Source organism: Portunus trituberculatus, chromosome 38 (assembly GCF_017591435.1).
Source record: "Portunus trituberculatus isolate SZX2019 chromosome 38, ASM1759143v1, whole genome shotgun sequence".
Taxonomy (NCBI): domain Eukaryota; kingdom Metazoa; phylum Arthropoda; class Malacostraca; order Decapoda; family Portunidae; genus Portunus; species Portunus trituberculatus.
Genome location: NC_059292.1, coordinates 1,748,061 through 1,767,500, shown reverse-complemented (window position 1 = coordinate 1,767,500; position 19,440 = coordinate 1,748,061). Strand labels below are relative to the sequence as shown.

At 38.2% G+C, this 19,440-nt stretch overlaps 2 protein-coding genes across 3 annotated transcripts in view; one reads left to right on the top strand and one right to left on the bottom strand.

The window, feature by feature from the left end:
* Positions 1 to 4,943, top strand: part of LOC123515048 — an 11,753-nt gene extending 6,810 nt beyond the window's left edge. Inside the window, exons 6-7 of the mRNA XM_045273440.1 lie at positions 462 to 600; positions 4,385 to 4,943. Coding sequence (XP_045129375.1) covers positions 462 to 600; positions 4,385 to 4,476 — 231 coding nt within the window. The 3' untranslated portion in view covers positions 4,477 to 4,943. The remainder of the gene's footprint in view (positions 1 to 461; positions 601 to 4,384) is intronic.
* A 1,788-nt stretch (positions 4,944 to 6,731) lies between these two features.
* Positions 6,732 to 19,440, bottom strand: part of LOC123515233 (vascular endothelial growth factor receptor 1-like) — a 124,845-nt gene continuing 112,136 nt past the window's right edge. For both annotated transcript variants that reach the window (XM_045273796.1, XM_045273797.1), the window contains one exon: positions 6,732 to 9,298. In XM_045273796.1, coding sequence (XP_045129731.1) covers positions 9,082 to 9,298 — 217 coding nt within the window. In that variant the 3' untranslated portion in view covers positions 6,732 to 9,081. The remainder of the gene's footprint in view (positions 9,299 to 19,440) is intronic.

Below are 19,440 nucleotides of genomic sequence, written 5' to 3'. Positions count from 1 at the left end.
TATATCTGAGTTATGCAGATATTGGTTAATTTACTTTTCTCCCTCCACCATACACTTGTATATTTCTCTTCAACTTCGAGATGACATTGTTCCTCAGTATTTATTCAGTACGACCCAATTATCAACTTTCTTTTTAAAGAAGTGTAGAGACGCAGTACGTTTAGCGAACTACTGACGATTTTTTGTCACTAAACATATAAGGTATTGCCTAATATGTGGAAATAAGCCAACGTAGCGTAACGTTAGAATCACTCCGTGACCCGTAGGTATGTATAGTACGCAAGTATAGCATTACTTTTAATAACTATGTCGACCAAAATATGACTTTGATGTTACGGTTAGGAATCTCAGAACAATTAGCGTGAAAGTAGCGATAGAAAGCAGCAAGCATTGCAGCCTTCCATTAAGAAGGTATAGGTACATTTATGTATGTGAGGTGTTGGGTTATCGCATGATCGCAGGTGGTGGCGGCGGGTGGCAGCGTGAGGGCAGAGTGCAGAATCAGCTTGGGACCTCACGCACGGTCTCACAGCGCCTTCACCACCCTCGTGGTCACTGATGCTTTACATATCGGACCTTACTCATATATATCAGCTGCAGGTGAGCCTTCGTAATCTATTTCATTGACTGACCTGGCGACTCTGATTTCTTCATGACAGCGTACAAAATTAAAATCTTGCTCATGGAGGCAAAAGAAGATTTTTTTCAACTCTCTCTCTCTCTCTCTCTCTCTCTCTCTCTCTCTCTCTCTCTCTCTCTCTCTCTCTATATATATATATATATATATATATATATATATATATATATATATATATATATATATGTGTGTGTGTGTGTGTGTGTGTGTTCTCAGTCTTACCAGAAGATCAGTCTAGAATGTGGAAGGCTGCTTGTTGCAAGGTAGGTATAGCCTAACCTAACCTAACCTAACCTATACCTTCCTTGGCTGGTTGGGTGACCAGCAACCGACAGTGAATACAACACACACACACACACACACACACACACACACACACACACACACACACACACACACACACACATCCGATAGCTCAGTGGTTAGAGCGCTGGCTTCACAAGCCAGAAGACCGGGGTTTGATTCCCCGGCCGGGTGGAGATATTTGGGTGTGTGTCCTTTCACGTGTAGGTGCTGTTCACCTAGCAGTGAGTAGGTACGGGATGTAAATCGAGGAGTTGTGACCTTGTTGTCCCGGTGTGTGGTGTGTGCCTGGTCTCAGGCCTATCCGAAGATCGGAAATAATGAGCTCTGAGCTCGTTCCGTAGGGTAACGTCTGGCTGTCTCGTCAGAGACTGCAGCAGTGCAGCATATCAAACAGTGAAACACACACACACACACACACACACACATATATATATATATATATATATATATATATATATATATATATATATATATATATATATATATATATATATATATATATATATATATATATATATATATATATATATATATATATATATATATATATATATAATAGGTCGAAAAGCATGAAAAGTGTTATTACTACTGCTAATAAAGTTGGCCATGTAATAGCCGCTGGCACGTATCCTGGGTATGCCTTGCACCAAGGCGTTATAAGAGTGAGACGTGAGTGTGGTGAAGAGCTGTAGTGATCATTCAGTCATCCATTTCACTCATGCAATTTTCTGTTATATGTGACACGTTCTCACGACTTTTCTAAGACATACTATTATAAACTTTTTTTTTTCTTTTATATACTTTTTTCTATATATTACAATTACCACATTCACCCATATACGCTATACACACGAGCTTCCTTATATTTCACTTCTTTTGACACTGACAATTTACAAGTACACACATCATACATGAACACGTTGCATATCATCATGCCATTTCATTTCATTCCTAAAAAGTAAAATGTAGTATTAACGACTATATAATCATTATGATAATAGATCACAACACTTTACCCTCTTACTGAAGCTCCCTTCTTATCACCCATCTATTCTTCTTCTGTCCCCACTTCCCCCTCCCCATCTTTCCTTTTCTGATTCTGTTCTGTTCTGTTCTGATCACAACACACACACACCCACAACACACAACATACTCAGCCATGGCAAGCCCCGCACTCCACACTGGACTCGTCAAATGGTTCAATGTAAAAGCCGGGTACGGGTTCATCCAGAAACTTAACACCGGCACAGATGTCTTCTGCCACGTATCTGGCCTCACCCGTCCCCTTAAGAATCAACCTCCCAGAGAAGGAGACCAAGTTCTTCTCGCCGTACGGGAGGGAGCTAAGGGACCGGAGGCGTGTGACGTGGCCCCAACAAAGAACACATCTGCCCCTCCGAAGACCCAAACACCACGGAAGAGGAGGATATACAGGCTAAAATATACGCCTGTATATATACGGCAAAGGCTTTGGCAGGCGGGAACAATCACCGGCTGCAGGAGATTCTCCCCCTCATCCTGCAACACAACGGCCTGCCAGCAATTAACATCCCCTCAAGTGCCTTGACTGCCAACACCCGCACAAAACTACCTCGCCGAGGTCATCCCGGCACAAAGGGGAAGTCTAAAACCTCACCCGTGGCCGGTTCTACAACCCCTGACCAACCAGCAGCAGCAGCAGAAGCCAAAGTGATATATAGGCCAAACGAAGATATACGCAACAATCTGGTTGGAAATGTAGACCAAGAAAATTCTACAACCCCTGACCAACCAGCAGCAGCAGCAGAAGCCAGAGTGGTATATAGGCCAAACGAAGATATACGCAACAATCTGGTTGGAAAAATAGACCAAGAAAGCGAAGATGAAGAAGGAAACGATGAGGAGGACGAGGAAGTGGATATCCTTGGAAGCGGAAGCGAAAGAGAGGCAGATTCACCCCCGCCCAGCACGCCAAACCGACGCTCCACCCCACAACCTCCCTCCTACGAGCGGGAAGAAGACCAAGGCTGGGTGACAAAGGAAAAGCGGCGAAGACCCCCAGCCTCCCAGCTCGCTCTACCGAAAGGAAAACAAACAAATACACCCTCTGCTGAACCCCGCCAGTCACCCATCATCACGAGGCTGAGGAAAGAACGCCGGGACGGAATAGTCCACGATCTCGTTCTGAACACCTACAAGAGCCACCAGCACCCAAAGGACGACGTCACTTCAACGAAAAAGAAGTCAAACGCTGCGGTGTCAACACGCCAACCGCTCTACCATCCCAAATAAAGATCAGCAAGGCGGTTTGCCCGCCAACTTTACTCCCTACTACTATATTTCTTCTCTTTTCACCCCCACTATTTTCTTCCACTCATCTCTTATTTCCCCCCCACTATCTATCCCACCCTTACTGTTACTGTTACTGTTATCATAATAGATAACTTAAACTGACCATTGTATAAGTTAATTTCATCCTAAATCAATCTGCAGTGACTTATTGAAAACATGAAAGAATTTTACAGTAATACTTTAATTTCCACAATTACAAATGATATAATAGAGTAAATAATTAAAATTACAATAATTCCTCAACTTCTGAATTCCATTATAATTACATCATTTTCCATAGTTATATACATGTCAATTACATTACAATTACTTCAACCTTGGTAGCATGTCAGTTTCTCAATGTAGAAATTAGCTGTAGACCCCAATGACTGACGAAAATTGGTATAAAACACATTTCTTGATTTTGAGCCAGTAAATTATAGTTTCTAGGTTCATACAGTGCTGTATAGAAAAATAGTGATGACTATTTCCAATATCAATAGAATATGAACTTTTTTCTCTAAATCATCAAGGCAAAATTATAAGTTTTAGGTAGAAATTTGCAAAAATAAATTTAGATAAATGTTGAATGACTACTGAAGTAACAATTTTTCAGATCTCGTCTGTGTACCTAGGGGAGGGCTCAGCTCAAACAATAGAGCAGCTTTGCTAACTATTCTTGTGGGTTTGACATTGGTAATAACAAATTTACATGCAAATGGTGATTTCTCTCTACTATGTAATTATGTTTTTGGTGCTTATACATGCATGACAAGTATCATTGACATCTGTTTGTTGGTATGGCCACTGTAACCTCACCTTTATCCTTCACCCTCCCAATGGAGGATGAGAAAGTTTGGACAGTAGTGCATATGCTTCATTCCTATATTGTTGTTGTTCCTTTTGTTTCAAAATGTAAACGGTGAGAGGAGAGAATGAGAAACAGCACTTGTGGTGATTACATAATAAAATCTTATTGGTATATGTATTACGTTTGCACATTAACTTTTCAGCATTACTACAAAACCAAACCCCACACACAAGTATACATACACTTATGAATAGTGTCCCTTCATAAAGTTCAGAGATCTCAACTAAATAGCTATTAATTTAATTCTTCTTTTCCTCCAGGTCTGTCGACAACATTTGGGTGTGGCTGGAGCTGTGTATTGCTGGCATGTGTTGTCAATGTCTTGCTGGATGGGGGTAGCATAACAATATGATTACAGTTCTCAGTTGTTGCCACTTTTCATTGCAACTACGCTTTTAAGCAAGAAATATACAGAGTGCTGTATTACTCCAGTGAAACCACAGCAAACTCATCAATGTGAGTTCAGTCAAATAGGTGATTTTGTACTGCCTCTTTCAGTAACTGAGTTGAAGAGAGACTTTTGCAGTGCAAGACACTTAATTGCCAGCCATGCATCTATTTCACATGACAGGATATGGCTAATGCCTCATGAAAATGGATGCCTTGAGCTTCCTTTAAATAGTTTTTTTTAAGTTTCCACACTATTGCACTCTCACTAAAAACGTGTAGCAAATGACTGAATGTGGGCAGGCAATATACATATATGTGTGTGTGTGTGTGTGTGTGTGTGTGTGTGTGTGTGTGTGTGTGTGTGTGTGTGTGTGTGTATTTACCTATTTGTGTATTACAGGGCCCGAGCTAAGCTCTCTGTGTCCTGTCTCCTTGTCCACTCCTGTCATATCTCTCTTTTATCTGATTGACACAAACCGCGTCAACGACATCACTGCTCAGTTTATTCCACTTATCAATACTACGATGCGGGAAACTGTATTTTCTCACGTCATTTAGACAGATGTCTTTTATTAATTTTTTTCCATGTCCTCGGAGATGATTACTTGTGGTCACCTTTATCAACTCTCTGTCCAATATGTCAATCTTGTTCACCAATTTATACATAGTTATCATGTCTCCTCTTGTTCTTCTCTCTTCTAATGTGGTCAGCCCCAAAGTGTGTGTGTGTTGTAGTTTTACAGGGCCTGGGCTTTACGCTCGTGTGGCCCTGTCTCCATATCTACACTTGTCCAATTTTTCTTTAAAGCTATGCACACTCTCTGCTGACACCACTTCCTCACTCAAACTGTTCAAAGTCTCAACACATCTTTACGGGAAACTATATTTTCTAACATCTCTCGGACATCTTCCCTTCCTCAGTTTTTTTACTATGTGATCTTGTGCTTCGAATGTCATATTCTTCTCTCAGAATCAGTTTCTCATCATCCACTTGATCCATTCCGTTGATCAATTTACAAACTTCTATCAGATCCCCTCTCTCCCTTCTCTGTTCCAGGGTTGGTAGATTCATAGCCTTTAGTCTCTCCTCATATGTCATCCCTTCAAATTCTGGAACCATTCTTGTAGCCATTTTTTGCAGTCTCTCCAACTTCCTTATGTGTTTCTTTTTATGGGGGTTCCACACAACTCCTGCATATTCCAATCTGGGTCTTATTATAGTACTGTACTTAACAATTTCTTCACCATTTCTTTGTCCATGTAGTGAAATGCTAATCCAATATTCCTTAGCAAATTATGTCTCTCTGAAAATTCTATCAATATAGCTTATCGGCTGATCGTTTTCTTCCATCATCACTCCCAAGTCCTTTTTCCTTTTTTACTTTCTCTAGTTCTACTCCATCTCCCATCTTATAGATTCCCACTGGTTGTCTTTCACTCTTTCCCATTTCCCTGACATGGCTTTTGTTCACATTGAATTCCATCTCCCACTTTTTACTCCATTTCCAGATCTTATTTAGGTCTTTCTGCAGTATTTCACAATTCTCTTTTTGCTTTATAACTCTGCACAGTTTCACATTGTCCGCAAACAGATTTATTTAGCTGTTCACTCCCTCTGGCATGTCGTTTATATATACGAGAAAAAGTATTGGCACCAATACTGGCCCCTGTGGCACTCCGCTTTCTACTGCTCTCCACTTGGACTTCATATCTTTAACTACTGTCCTTATTTCTGTCCCCCGTCAAATAATTTTCCATCCATCTCAATGTGCTTCATTTTAAGCCAACCTTCTCCTCTAACCTCCACAGTAATCTTACATGTGGCACTTTATCAAATGCCTTTTTTAAATCCAAATAAATACAGTCAATCCATCCCTCTCTCTCTTGTACTCTATCAACTATTCTAGAATAGAAACTCAGTAAATTTGTTACACACGACCGTCTTTTTCTAAAACCAAGTTGGCTATTTGACAATAATTTGTTGTCTTCAAGAAACTCGATCCATTGTTTCTTTACTACTCTTTCACACATCTTGCATATTACACTAGTTAAAGATACTGGTCTGTAATTTAAAGGTTCTTCCTTCTTTTCTTATAAAAGGGAACCACCTCAGCTCTTTTCCATTTTACTGGTACTGTTCCATTTTCTATTGAGTATTTTATGATGTATATAGGACTTGCTAGTTCTTCCCTGCATTCTTTTTATCCTTTCTTTCAATCTCTGAAACTTTTTCCTGTTCTTCGTTCTCTTTAATTCCCATACTCTCCTTTAACCATTTATCCAATTTTTATTCAATAGTTAACACTTTCTTAAGTAGGGAAGTATTTGCCGTATCAAAATCTTCAAATGCCCTCTCACCCTAATCAATATATTCATCCTCTTCTTGCATTCTTTCCCTGGTCTCATACCTGCATTTAGATGTAATCTCTTCCTTACTCATGCTTCTCTAATAATGTATTCATGAAAACGAGTCCACACTACTTGCCGAGGCCTCTGCAAACACAGAACAACAGGTAGTGGGGATCAGCTGATGCTCGGAGCATCGGCACCGCATCCTTCCTCGACCGTGTCTCGTGTGTGTTTGTGTGTGTGTGGCATTGAGGTGTGAGGACGGAAGGAAGTGGGTAGGGAATCAGAGTCACTCTCACTGTGTCTGGCCATGGTGAGAGCAAGACAGAGATTGAGAAATTAGCCTGACTAGTTTGTAGGAAAAATCATACATGAAGTGTAAAATTTGACGAAAAGTAACAAAATCTAGTGTAAAAATTGCAAAATGTTCATAACTGCATCAAGTCCTGTCCTGATAAAGTTCACTCTAGACTTTTAGGAGTTAAGGGTCTTGTCTCAATTTAAGAAATTTCAATACTGCTACTAATGATGCATTAATTGGTTATAGTATCTGCTCTCAATGCATTATTTCCTTGGGCTGTTCTATGAGCAAAGTGTGACTTCTTATGATCCTCACGCATCTGATATATGTAGTACGGGAGAAGCCAAATAATTTAACGGTCTGAGTGTAGGTTGGGCTTCCTCACTTGACGCAACAGTTTCCTAGTGGGTGGGCGCTCAGATAGGAGGTACCACAAAAAAGTACTCCCTTTAGCCCATAAATTCCTGTGAAAAGCCCACATAGTATAAAAAATAAATAAATAAATAAGAACTAAAAAAAAATAAATAAATAAATAAATAAAAAAAATAAATAAATAAAAATAAAATAAATAAATAAATAAATAAATGAATAAAAAAATATATAAAAGAACAGACTAGCATGCAAGAAGACCAAAAACTTGAAGCAGCTATCAAGTCATTGATGTGTATATCAAAACTAACATTTCAAAGAATGAAATCACCATCATACTGATTTGATTAGTGACATTAGATCAGTTTGTATAACTACAGATGTTCATATTTCAATAACTATAGATCATCACATTTCCATCAAATTATACCATATTATACTTTGTACAGTATACTCAGTAAGGTCCCTGTAGATAAGTAACTTAGTTAAGCAATCAACATTATAGTATACTTAAACTTACACTTAACCATTACTCTCTATAAATCATGTAACTCTATCCTTATACAATTTAAACATAAACACAAATAAAAATAGTAAGAATCTGTATTCGTATATATAGACATAGGCTGTCCCTCCCCGCCATCCCCTCTCCAAAAATTAAGAAATAAATGAATGAAAAAGTAACAAATAAAGTAAATAAACACATAAATAAATGAATAAAAATTAATGAATAAATAATAAGTAAGGAGATAAACATAATAAAATAGATAAATAAAATAACACTGACAAATGCAGAGGTCCAAGATCCAAGTTTCAAGATCACTCACCACTTCTTCCACAGAAGAGGACGTCTGCCTTTCCACAGTTTCTGTCTTATTTTTCTGACCTTGCTGCAATATTCAATAAAGTACCTATCCACGTTTCACGGTATCTAAGTTGAGATCCTCAAGTTTCATACGGAGTCTTAAATTCTCACAATCATGACTTCCACGCACTTTCACTGCATATTTGATAACATGGAATTCTTGTTTACACTTATTGTTAATACACCTTTGATTCTCTTGGTATAAGGGCCACTATAAATTGCACTGAACTGTGAATTATAGAAGTTATTGCCTTTTGATCTCTGGGCATCTGATAAGTGCATTACACATGCAGCACTAGCGCTATATATGTACTTGTGCCATGGGACATGAAAATAATCAGCATTCTATTATCATAGTCATCAAAAGCTGATAGGATTACTTTCTTCTGCATCATTGTCTTTACCACTAGTGTTACAATACAATGTGCCCATGACAAATACAATTACATGGTTTGGTAAGCTCAACATGTTACATAGAAAAAAAAAAAAAAAAAATAAATAAATAAAATAAGTAGAAAACAAAAAAGGAAGAAAAGTTAAGGGACAGGTTTAAATAATGTAAACAGCAAAGGTTATACATACACCATTATTTACAGAAAATGAAGAAACATGAATTTTGCAAAACTTAAGTTGATCTCCATGAAGAGCTTCCTTATTTTCCATAAAAGATCATCACACATGCATCATAGATTTACATAGTTCTGAATGCTATTGTTTTCCTCTGTGGGAAGTTCATTTTTACTTTCATTAGATAGGTTTTCATCTGATGGTGTCTGTTTACTTGTACCAAGTAAGGCAGAGGTTTCCAATAGCTCCTCCTTGGGCTCAGAAGTGCTTCCTTCCTCCTCTAGAAGTGATGATAATCCAGGGCTCTCAGGATTACTTGACGGAAAGGTAAATCTGTGAATTAGGTAATGAATCATATCAATCACACACCAAACAAATTTTTCAATAAAAAAACCAGTAATTAGTCATTTATACAAAACTAATACAAATATGTTTTCCATGACACACTACACCATTAAGCAAGAGTTTATGGCAAATGAAAGTGAATGAAAAATCATAAAATGAAACTAACTCCTCCCATCTCCCCCACCTGGTGCCTACCTCATCCTCCCTCTCCCTCTGCATTCATCTTTCATTAGCCCAAGTTGTCTGATCTCCAAGATAAATATACTTAATAAAACCAATTTATTTATTTACATTATCTTTTGTTATGTTTTATCAAGTTTTTATGCAATATTTGTTTTTCATAAACATGTTTTTCTTACCTACACACAAGAAAATTGGGGTGATTTTTTGGGAGGCTGGAAAGGATTAATGGCATTTAAGGGGACCGTCCGGTTGGGCCTTCAAAAATCGAAAATAAAGACATACATGGGTAATTTTGTTTTTTTCACTGATAGATGACTATGACACGATGTTACTTTAGTAGTTACAAGCGAATTGAACCATAAATAACTGCATGAAAAATAAAAAAATCTATTTTTAGAAAAGAACATTTTCCCTATAAACTTTGTTTCAATTTTGCCGGTACATATATGAAGTATGTGGTGCGACAAAGCTTTCCATCTTGTAAAATTTTGAATTTTGAATTTTGATAGCCATTATGAATTTCATCTTTTAAATAAAATTACATTGTGGCACAAAAAATAATTTTTTCTAAATTCTATGAGATAGAAATTTAGTAGCTTCATTGAGCTTCAAAATGATACCTCAAAATTGAAAATCCATTGAGAAATGTGGGAGAAGATATGATTTGAATGATAAAAAAGTAAAAACTGAAAAAAAAAAAAAAAAAACCCTAGAGGTGTCATTTTCTTCCTCTATGACCCTGTACATTTATTTGGGTTGGATATTTTGTGTTCATACACCACCATGTACATCATATATGTTTTTTAGGCATGTTTAGAATATTCTGTAAGATTCATATGGCACCTGGCCCCCTCTTCAATGACTGTAGGTATTAGTCACTCAAAGGTGAGGGTGTCTCCCATCCGTGCATGGTTGGTACAACTTGTAATTTCCCCTTACACTGTTTGTTTAGACATTGTAAGGCAAAAGAAGCAGTTAAAATAACCTGGATTGTGGCTTGCAAGGTGTGAAATAACGGGCAAGATACTCAATAGATCCTCCTCCCATCGCAGTCAAGTGGACACTGAGATGGAATGGGAGAGGGTGTGTTCCTGTGTATGCCATAGTACTAAGTTGTCAGCACCCACCTTTCCTTACCAAAGAAACCACTTTTTGTGGCTTTTTCCATGCTTATTATCATCATTTATGGTACAGGGGTGGAAGCCCCAGGCTGCAGTGGGTGTGGCAGAGGCTCTTTAAAGTTTAAATACCCTGCATATTTTAGCGTATTTCCCTAAAATACTCCATCACTATGTTGCCATATGTTCAGGGATGCTCTGGTGGTGTTTCGAGGATTTTCAATATTTTTTAGATTTTTTCAGTACCATGGCCTCCGGACCTTAAATTTGAAAAATCATTGAGTTATGAGCAAACTGAGGTATGAACTCTGACTCATAGCAGATTAAACTCATATCTCAAGGTACTATTGTGTGTGTGTGTGTGTAATTCACCTTGGTCGCCTGCTGGTCACCCAGCCAGTCTTCCCCATTACGGAGCGAGCTCAGAGCTCATAGACCGATCTTCGGGTAGGACTGAGACCACATCAACACACAACACACACTGGGAAAGCGAGGCCACAACACCTCGAGTTACATCCCGTACCTATTTACTGCTAGGTGAACAGGGGCCGCACATTAAGAGGCTTGCCCATTTGCCTCGCCGCTTACCGGGACTCGAACACAGCCCTCTCGAATGTGAGTTGAGCGTGCTAACCACTACACTACGCGGTGTGTGTGTGTGTGTGTGTGTGTGTATTTACCTAATTGTATTTACCTAATTGTAACATACGGGAAAAGAGCTATGCTCGTACTGTCCCGTCTCCATATCTACTAATGTCCAGCTTTTTCTTAAAATCATGAATATTCCTTGCGTTGACCACTTCCACGTCTAAACTATTCCATGCTTCCACCCTTCTATGAGGGAAGCTATATTTTTTCACATCTCTCCTATAAGTGGCCATTTTTAGTTTTTTCCCATGCCCTCTCGACATTCTTTCATTCCACATACACAGATCTTCCCTATCCATTTTTCCATGCCAATCATCACTCTGTATATTGCTATCAGGTCTCCCCTTTCTCTTCTGTTTTCCAGGGTCGGAAGTTGCATTCTGTTCAGTCTGTCTTCATAAGTCAAATCTCTTAAGTCAGGCACCATTTTTGTTGCAGCCCTCTGTACTTTCTCTAGTTTCCTTATGTGTTTCTTTAAGTTTGGAGCCCACTGTATTGTTGCATATTCAAGCCTTGGTCTTATCATTGCAGTAATTATTTTCTTCATCATTTCTTCATCTAAATATCTGAACGCCACTCTTATGTTCCTCAATAAGTTCAATACTTCTCCAATTATTTTGTTTATATGTCTCTCTGGCGATAGGTCATTGGTAATTGTCACCCCAAGGTCTTTTTCTTCATGACTGGTTTTTATGTCTTCATTTCCTATCTTGTACATACTCCTGATTCTTCTTTCACTCTTGCCAAACTCTAATTTCTTGCATTTTGTCGTGTTGAACTCCATTTGCCATGTACAGCTCCATTTCCATATTCTGTCCAAGTCTTCCTGGAGTAGTTCACAATCTTTGTCACATCTCACTTTTCTTAACAATTTTGCATCGTCTGCAAATAGGCTCACATAACTGGACACCCCATCCACCATGTCATTTATGTAGACCGCATGTGTGTGTGTGTATTTACCTAGTTGCAGTTTTACAGGGCCTTGGCTTTATGCTCGTGTGGCCCCGTCTCCATATCTACACTTATCCAATCTTACTTTAAAAGAATGCACACTCGTTGCAGACACTACTTCTTCATTCAAACTGTTTCACGTCTCAATACATCTTTGTAGGGAAACTATATTTTTTAACATCTCTCAGACATCTTCCCTTTCTCAGCTTTTTACTATGCGATCTTGTGCTTCGAATGTCATATTCTTCTCTCAGGATCAGTTTCTCATTATCCACTTGGTCCATTCCGTTGATGAATTTATAAACTTGTATCAGATCCCCTCTCTCCCTTCTTTGTTCCAGGGTTGGTAGATCCATAGCCTTTAGTCTCTCCTCAAATGTCATCCCTTCAAATTCTGGAACCATTCTTGTAGCCATTTTTTGTAGTCTCTCCAACTTCCTTATGTGTTTCTTTTTTAGGGATCCACACTACTCCTGCATATTCCAATCTGGACCTTATTATAGTACTTATCAATTTCTTCATCATTTCTTTGTCTATGTAGTGAAATGCTACTCCAATATTCCTTAGTAAATTATATGTCTCTCTAAAAATTCTATCAATATGGCTTACCCGTTGATTGTTTTCTTCAGTCGTCACTCCTAAGTCCTTTTTCCTTTTTTACTTTCTCCAGTTCTACTCCATCTCCCATCTTATACTGTAGATTCCCACGAGTCGTCTTTCACTCTTTCCCATTTCCATGACATGGCTTTTGTCCACATTGAATTCCATTTCCAACTTTTTACTCCATTCCCAGATCTTATTTAGGTCTTCTTGCAGTATTTCACAATCCTCTTTTTGTTTCATAACTCTGCACAGTTTCATATCATCTGCAAACAGATTTATGTAGCTGTTCACTCCTTCTGGCATGTCGTTAATATAAATGAGGAAAAGTATTGGTGCCAATACTGATCCCTGCGGCACTCCGCTTTCTACTGCTCTCCACTTGGACTTCATATCTTTAACTACCGTTCTTATTTCTCTCCCCCTCAAACAATTTTCTATCCATCTTAATGTGCTTCCTTTTAAGCCACCCTTCTCCTCTATCTTCCATAGTAATCTTGCATGTGGCACTTTGTCAAATGCCTTTTTTAAATCCAAATAAATACAGTCAACCCATCCCTCTCTCTCTCTTGTACACTATCAACTATTCTAGAATAGAAACTCAATAAATTAGTTACACACGACCATCTTTTTCTAAAACCAAATTGGCTATTTGATATTAATTTGTTGTCTTCAAGGAACTTGATCCATTGTTTCTTTATTATTCTTTCACACATCTTGCATATTACACTAGTTAGTGATACCGGTCTGTAATTTAAAGGTTCTTCCTTCCTTACGCTCTTATATATGGGACCCACCTCAGCTCTTTTCCATTCTACTGGTACTGTTCCATTTTCTATTGAGCATTTTATGATGTTGTATAAAGGACTTGCTAGTTCTTCCCTACATTCTTTCAGTATTCTGCCTGAGACTTCATCTGGTTCCATTGCCTTCTCTTCATCCAGTTTCTTCTTTAACTCTTTTATTTCAAGTTTGTGTATTTACCTAGTATTTACCTAGTTTTTGTTTATGGGAGGAGGAGTTCAAACTCGTGTGTGTGTATTTACCTAGTTGTAGTTTTACAGGGCCTGGGCTTTATGCTCGTGTGGCCCCGTCTCCATATCTACACTTATCCAATCTTACTTTAAAAGTGTGCACACTCGTTGCAGACACTACTTCTTCATCTAAACTGTTCCACGTCTCAATACATCTCTGCGGGAAACTATATTTTTTTATATCTCTCAGACATCTTCCTTTCTCAGCTTTTTACTATGCGATCTTGTGCTTGGTGTCATATTCTTCTCTCAGGATCAGTTTCTCATTATCCACTTGGTCCATTCCATTGATCAATTTATAGACTTGTATCAGGTCTCCTCTCTCCTTCTTTGTTCCAAGGTTGGTAGATCCATAGCCTTTAGTCTCTCCTCATATGTCATCCCTTCAAGTTCTGGGACCATTCTTGTAGCCATTTTTTGTAGCCTCTCCAATTTTCTTATGTGTTTCTTTTTATGAGGGGTCCACACTACTCCTGCATATTCCAATCTGGGTCTTATTATAGTATTTATCAATTTCTTCATCATTTCTTTGTCCATGTAGTGAAATGCTACTCCAATATTTCTTAGCAAATTATATGTTTCTCTAAAAATTCTATCAATATGGCTTACTGGTTGATTGTTTTCTTCCATCGTCACTCCTAAGTCCTTTTCCTTTTGACTTTCTCCAGTTCTACTCCATCTCCCATCTTATAGATTTCCACAGGTCGTCTTTCACTCTTTCCCATTTCCATGACATGGCTTTTGTTCACATTGAATTCCATTTCCACTTCTTACTCCATTCCCAGATCTTATTTAGGTCTTCTTGCAGTATTTCACAATCCTCCTTTTGCTTTATAACTCTGCACAGTTTCGTATCATCGCAAACAATTTATGTAGCTGTTCACTCCTTCTGGCATGTCGTTAATATAAATGAGGAAAAGTACTGGTGCCAATACTGACCCCTGTGGCACTCCGCTTTCTACTGCTCTCCACTTGGACTTCATATCTTTAACTACCGTCCTTATTTCTCTCCCCCTCAAATAATTTTCTATCCATCTCAATGTGCTTCCTTTTAAGCCACCCTTCTCCTCTAACTTCCACAGTAATCTTGCATGTGGCACTTTGTCAAACGCCTTTTTTAAATCCAAATAGATGCAGTCAACCCATCCTCTCTCTCTTGTACTCTATCAACTATTCTAGAATAGAAACTCAATAAATTAGTTACACAAGACCGTCCTTTTCTAAAACCAAATTGGCTATTTGATATTAATTTGTTGTCTTCAAGGAACTCGATCCATTGTTTCTTTATTATTCTTTCACACATCTTGCATATTACACTAGTTAGTGATACCGGTCTGTAATTTAAAGGTTCTTCCTTCCTTCCGCTCTTATATATGGGAACCACCTCAGCTCTTTTCCATTCTACTGGCACTGTTCCATTTTCTATTGAGCATTTTATGATGTTGTATATAGGACTTGCTAGTTCTTCCCTACATTCTTTCAGTATTCTGCCTGAGACTTCATCCGGTCCCATTGCCTTCTCTTCATCCAGTTCCTTCATTAACTCTTTTATTTCAAGCTTGGTTACTTTAATCTCTTTCATATAGATTGTCTCTCTATTACCCTGTGGCCTCTCAAATTTGGATTCTTTAGTAAAGACCTCCTGGAATTTTTTATTTAATAGTTCTGCCATACTTTTGGGTCTTCCACCATCCCGTTCTCTCCTTTTAACCTTTCTATTGTTTCTTTTGCCTAATTTTTCCATTTATGAATCTATAGAACAATTTTGGTTGCTCCTTACATTTTTCGACAATATCTTTTTCGAAGTTCTTTTCCTCTTCCTTCCTCACCTTAACATATTCATTTCTCGCTGCCTTGAAGTTTTCCTTGTTTGTTGGATTCCTATTTCTCCTCCACCTTTTCCATGCTCCATCTCTTTTCTCCTTTGCCCTAGCACACTTTGCATTAAACCAATCTTTCTTTCCTTCTTCTTTTGGTCTATATTTTGGGACATATTCCCTGACTCCTGTTTTGTAAATTTCCAAAAATAAGTTATATTTGTCTTGCATTGTCTCTGAGTTTTCCATCTCCTCCCAGTCTACGTTTTTAAAATAGTTCTTGAGATTCTCAATATCAGCCTTTCTGTAATTTAATCGGTCTCCTTTGTATGAATCGTCTCTATCTTCCTTTCCTTCTTCTATATCTATTTCTAATATTGCATGGTCACTCTTTCCCAATGGGCACTTATATCTTATATCGTCATTTATTTGTATACCCTTGTAAAAACTAGGTCCAATCTCGCCGGCTCGTTTCCTCTGAATCTTGTGCATTCCTTTACTCTCTGGTCCATCATATTGTCTATCATTAGGTTCAAGAATCTTTCTCCCAGGCTTCTTCCCCATACCACTTTCATAATTTTCCCAGTCCACTTCTTTACAGTTGAAATCTCCTACTAATATCACTTTTCTCCTTTCTTTAACGATTCTCATTAGACTCCTTATTGTGTCATCTATCATGTCTTTATATTCTTGATTGGTCCATGAATTTGTTTTGGTGGCACATATGTTACAATGATTGTTAACTCTTTTTATTAATATGCATCTTAATATACAATACTTCTGCTTTTCCTTCCCCACATTCCACTTGGTTTATCACTATCTCCTTCCTTAACATTATCATGACTCCTCTTCCTCCTTTTCCCACTCTGTCTCTTCTCCATACATTATACCTATTATCCAAATCTATTATGATTGCCTCATTTAGTTTTGTTTCAGCCAGGCATACAATATCTGGATTTTCTTTCCTTATGTAATCTCTTAATTCTAATTTACTTGATAAAACCCTGTCTGTGTTCGTATACATCATTTTTAGTCTTTTGCCTTCATCATTTTTAGTTAAACTTGTTCCACTTTTTTCTCTTCCTTCTCGTTTATATACCATTTCCTTATCCTGTCTCCTAGAATGTGTGTGTGTGTGTGTGTGTGTGTGTGTGTGTGTGTGTGTGTGTGTGTGTGTGTGTGTGTATTTACCTAATTGTATTTACCTAATTGTAACATACGGGAAAAGAGCTATGCTCGTGTTGTCCCGTCTCCATATCTATTAATGTCCAGCTTTTTCTTAAAATCATGAATATTCCTTGCGTTGACCACTTCCACGTCTAAACTATTCCATGTTTCCACCCTTCTATGAGGGAAGCTATATTTTTCACATCTCTCCTATAAGTGGCCATTTTAGTTTTTCCCATGCCCTCTCGACATTCTTTCATTCCACATACACAGATCTTCCCTATCCATTTTTTCCATGCCAATCATCACTCTGTATATTGCTATCAGGTCTCCCTTTCTCTTCTGTTTTCCAGGGTCGGAAGTTGCATTCTTTTCAGTCTGTCTTCATAAGTCAAATCTCTTAAGTCAGGCACCATTTTGTTGCAGCCCTCTGTACTTTCTCTAGTTTCCTTATGTGTTTCTTTAAGTTCGGAGCCCACTGTATTGTTGCATATTCAAGCCTTGGTCTTATCATTGCAGTAATTATTTTCTTCATCATTTCTTCATCTAAATATACGAACGCCACTCTTATGTTCCTCAATAAGTTCAATACTTCTCCAATTATTTTGTTTATATGTCTCTCTGGCGATAGGTCATTGGTAATTGTCACCCCAAGGTCTTTTTCTTCATGACTGGTTTTATGTCTTCATTTCCTATCTTGTACATACTCCTGATTCTTCTTTCACTCTTGCCAAACTCTATTTTCTTGCATTTTGTCGTGTTGAACTCCATTTGCCATGTACAGCTCCATTTCCATATTCTGTCCAAGTCTTCCTGGAGTAGTTCGCAATCTTTGTCACATCTCACTTTTCTTAACAATTTTGCATCGTCTGCAAATAGGCTCACATAACTGGACACCCCATCCACCATGTCATTTATGTAGACCGCGAACATTACTGGTGCCAACACTGATCCCTGTGGAACTCCACTCTCCACCAAGTCCCATTCTGATGGTCTGTCCTTAATTATTGTTCTCATTTCTCTTCCTACCAAAAGTCTTCCATCCATTTTAGTAAACTGCCATGCACTCCTCCTACCATTTCAAGTTTCCAGATCAGTCTCCGGTGTGGTACCTTATCAAAGGCCTTTTTTAAATCCAGATATATTCCATCAGCCCAACCATCTCTTTCCTGTATTACATCTATCACCCTCGAATAGTAACATATCAGGTTTGTCGTGCATGAACGCCCTTTTCTAAAACCAAATTGACACTCACAAAGTATGTCATTTTTCTCCAAGAAGTCTGTCCATCTATTCTTCACCACCCTCTCACACATCTTAGCTACCACACTTGTAAGTGACACTGGTCTATAGTTCAATGGGTCTCTCTTGTTACCTGATTTATAGATTGGGACAATGTTAGCTCTTTTCCAGTCTTGGGGCACTACACCTTCCCTTAATGAGGCATCAATTACTTCACAAACTTTTTCTGCCAGTTGCTCCTGCATTCTCTTAAAATCCATCCTGATACCCCATCAGGTCCCACAGCTTTTCTCACTTCTAAACTCCCCATCATATTCTTGATCTCCTCCACAGTTACTTGAAACTCCTTCATAATCCCTTTCTGTTCCATTACCAGTGGTTTGTCAAAAGCAGTCTCCTTTGTGAATACCTTCCGAAAGCATCCATTCATAGCCTCTGCCATTTCCTGGGATCTTCACTGCATACTCCATTTACTTCTAAACTTTCAATACTTTCTCTATTTTTGATGTTGTTGTTCACATGTCTGTAAAAAGCCTTGGTTGGTCTTTACATTTATCAATTATATCCTTTTCTTGTTTCTTTCTTTCTTCTCTTCTAATCAACACATATTCATTTCTTGCTCTTTTGTAACTTTCCCACTGCTTAATCCGTCTTTTCCTTCTCCACCTCTTCCATGCATCCTCTTTTCTTGTTCTAGCCTTTTCACATCTATCGTTAAACCAGTCCTGCTTTCCAACTTCTCTATGTTGTCTTATTGGTACAAATTTTTCTCACCTTCTTTGTATATTTTTATAAATTCCTTCCACTTTTCATTTGCTCCTTAGCACTCTTGAATTTCATCCAATTTGTCTCTTGAAAGAATTTCTTTAGGTTTCCAAAATCTGTCTTGGCATAATTCCATCTTCCCACTTTATATTCTTCATTTCTTCTAGATTTCTCTTCATCTATCACCTTGAACTCCAAAACTGCATGATCACTCTTTGCTAAAGGGCACTCCACCCTCATCTCCTCAATGACCATTGGCTCTGTACTAAAGACCAAGTCCAGTCTTGACGATGCTCCCTCTCCTCCAAACCTAGTATCTTCTTTGACCCACTGAGTTAACACATTTTCCATTGCCAGTGTCAATAGTGTATTTCCCCATGTTGTCTCTGATCCTTCCATTGACCAGTCCTCCCAACACACCTCTTTACAATTAAAATCTCCCATCATTATAGTTCGTTCACAGCCACCCAACATTTCTTCCAGACATGTTCCTGTATCACTTATCATTTCTTCATATTCCTGTACTGACCATGCATTTGTCTTAGGTGGTACGTACACCACTATGTAGTGCCTCTTTTTCCTTCATTAGTTTCTGCTCTGATCTT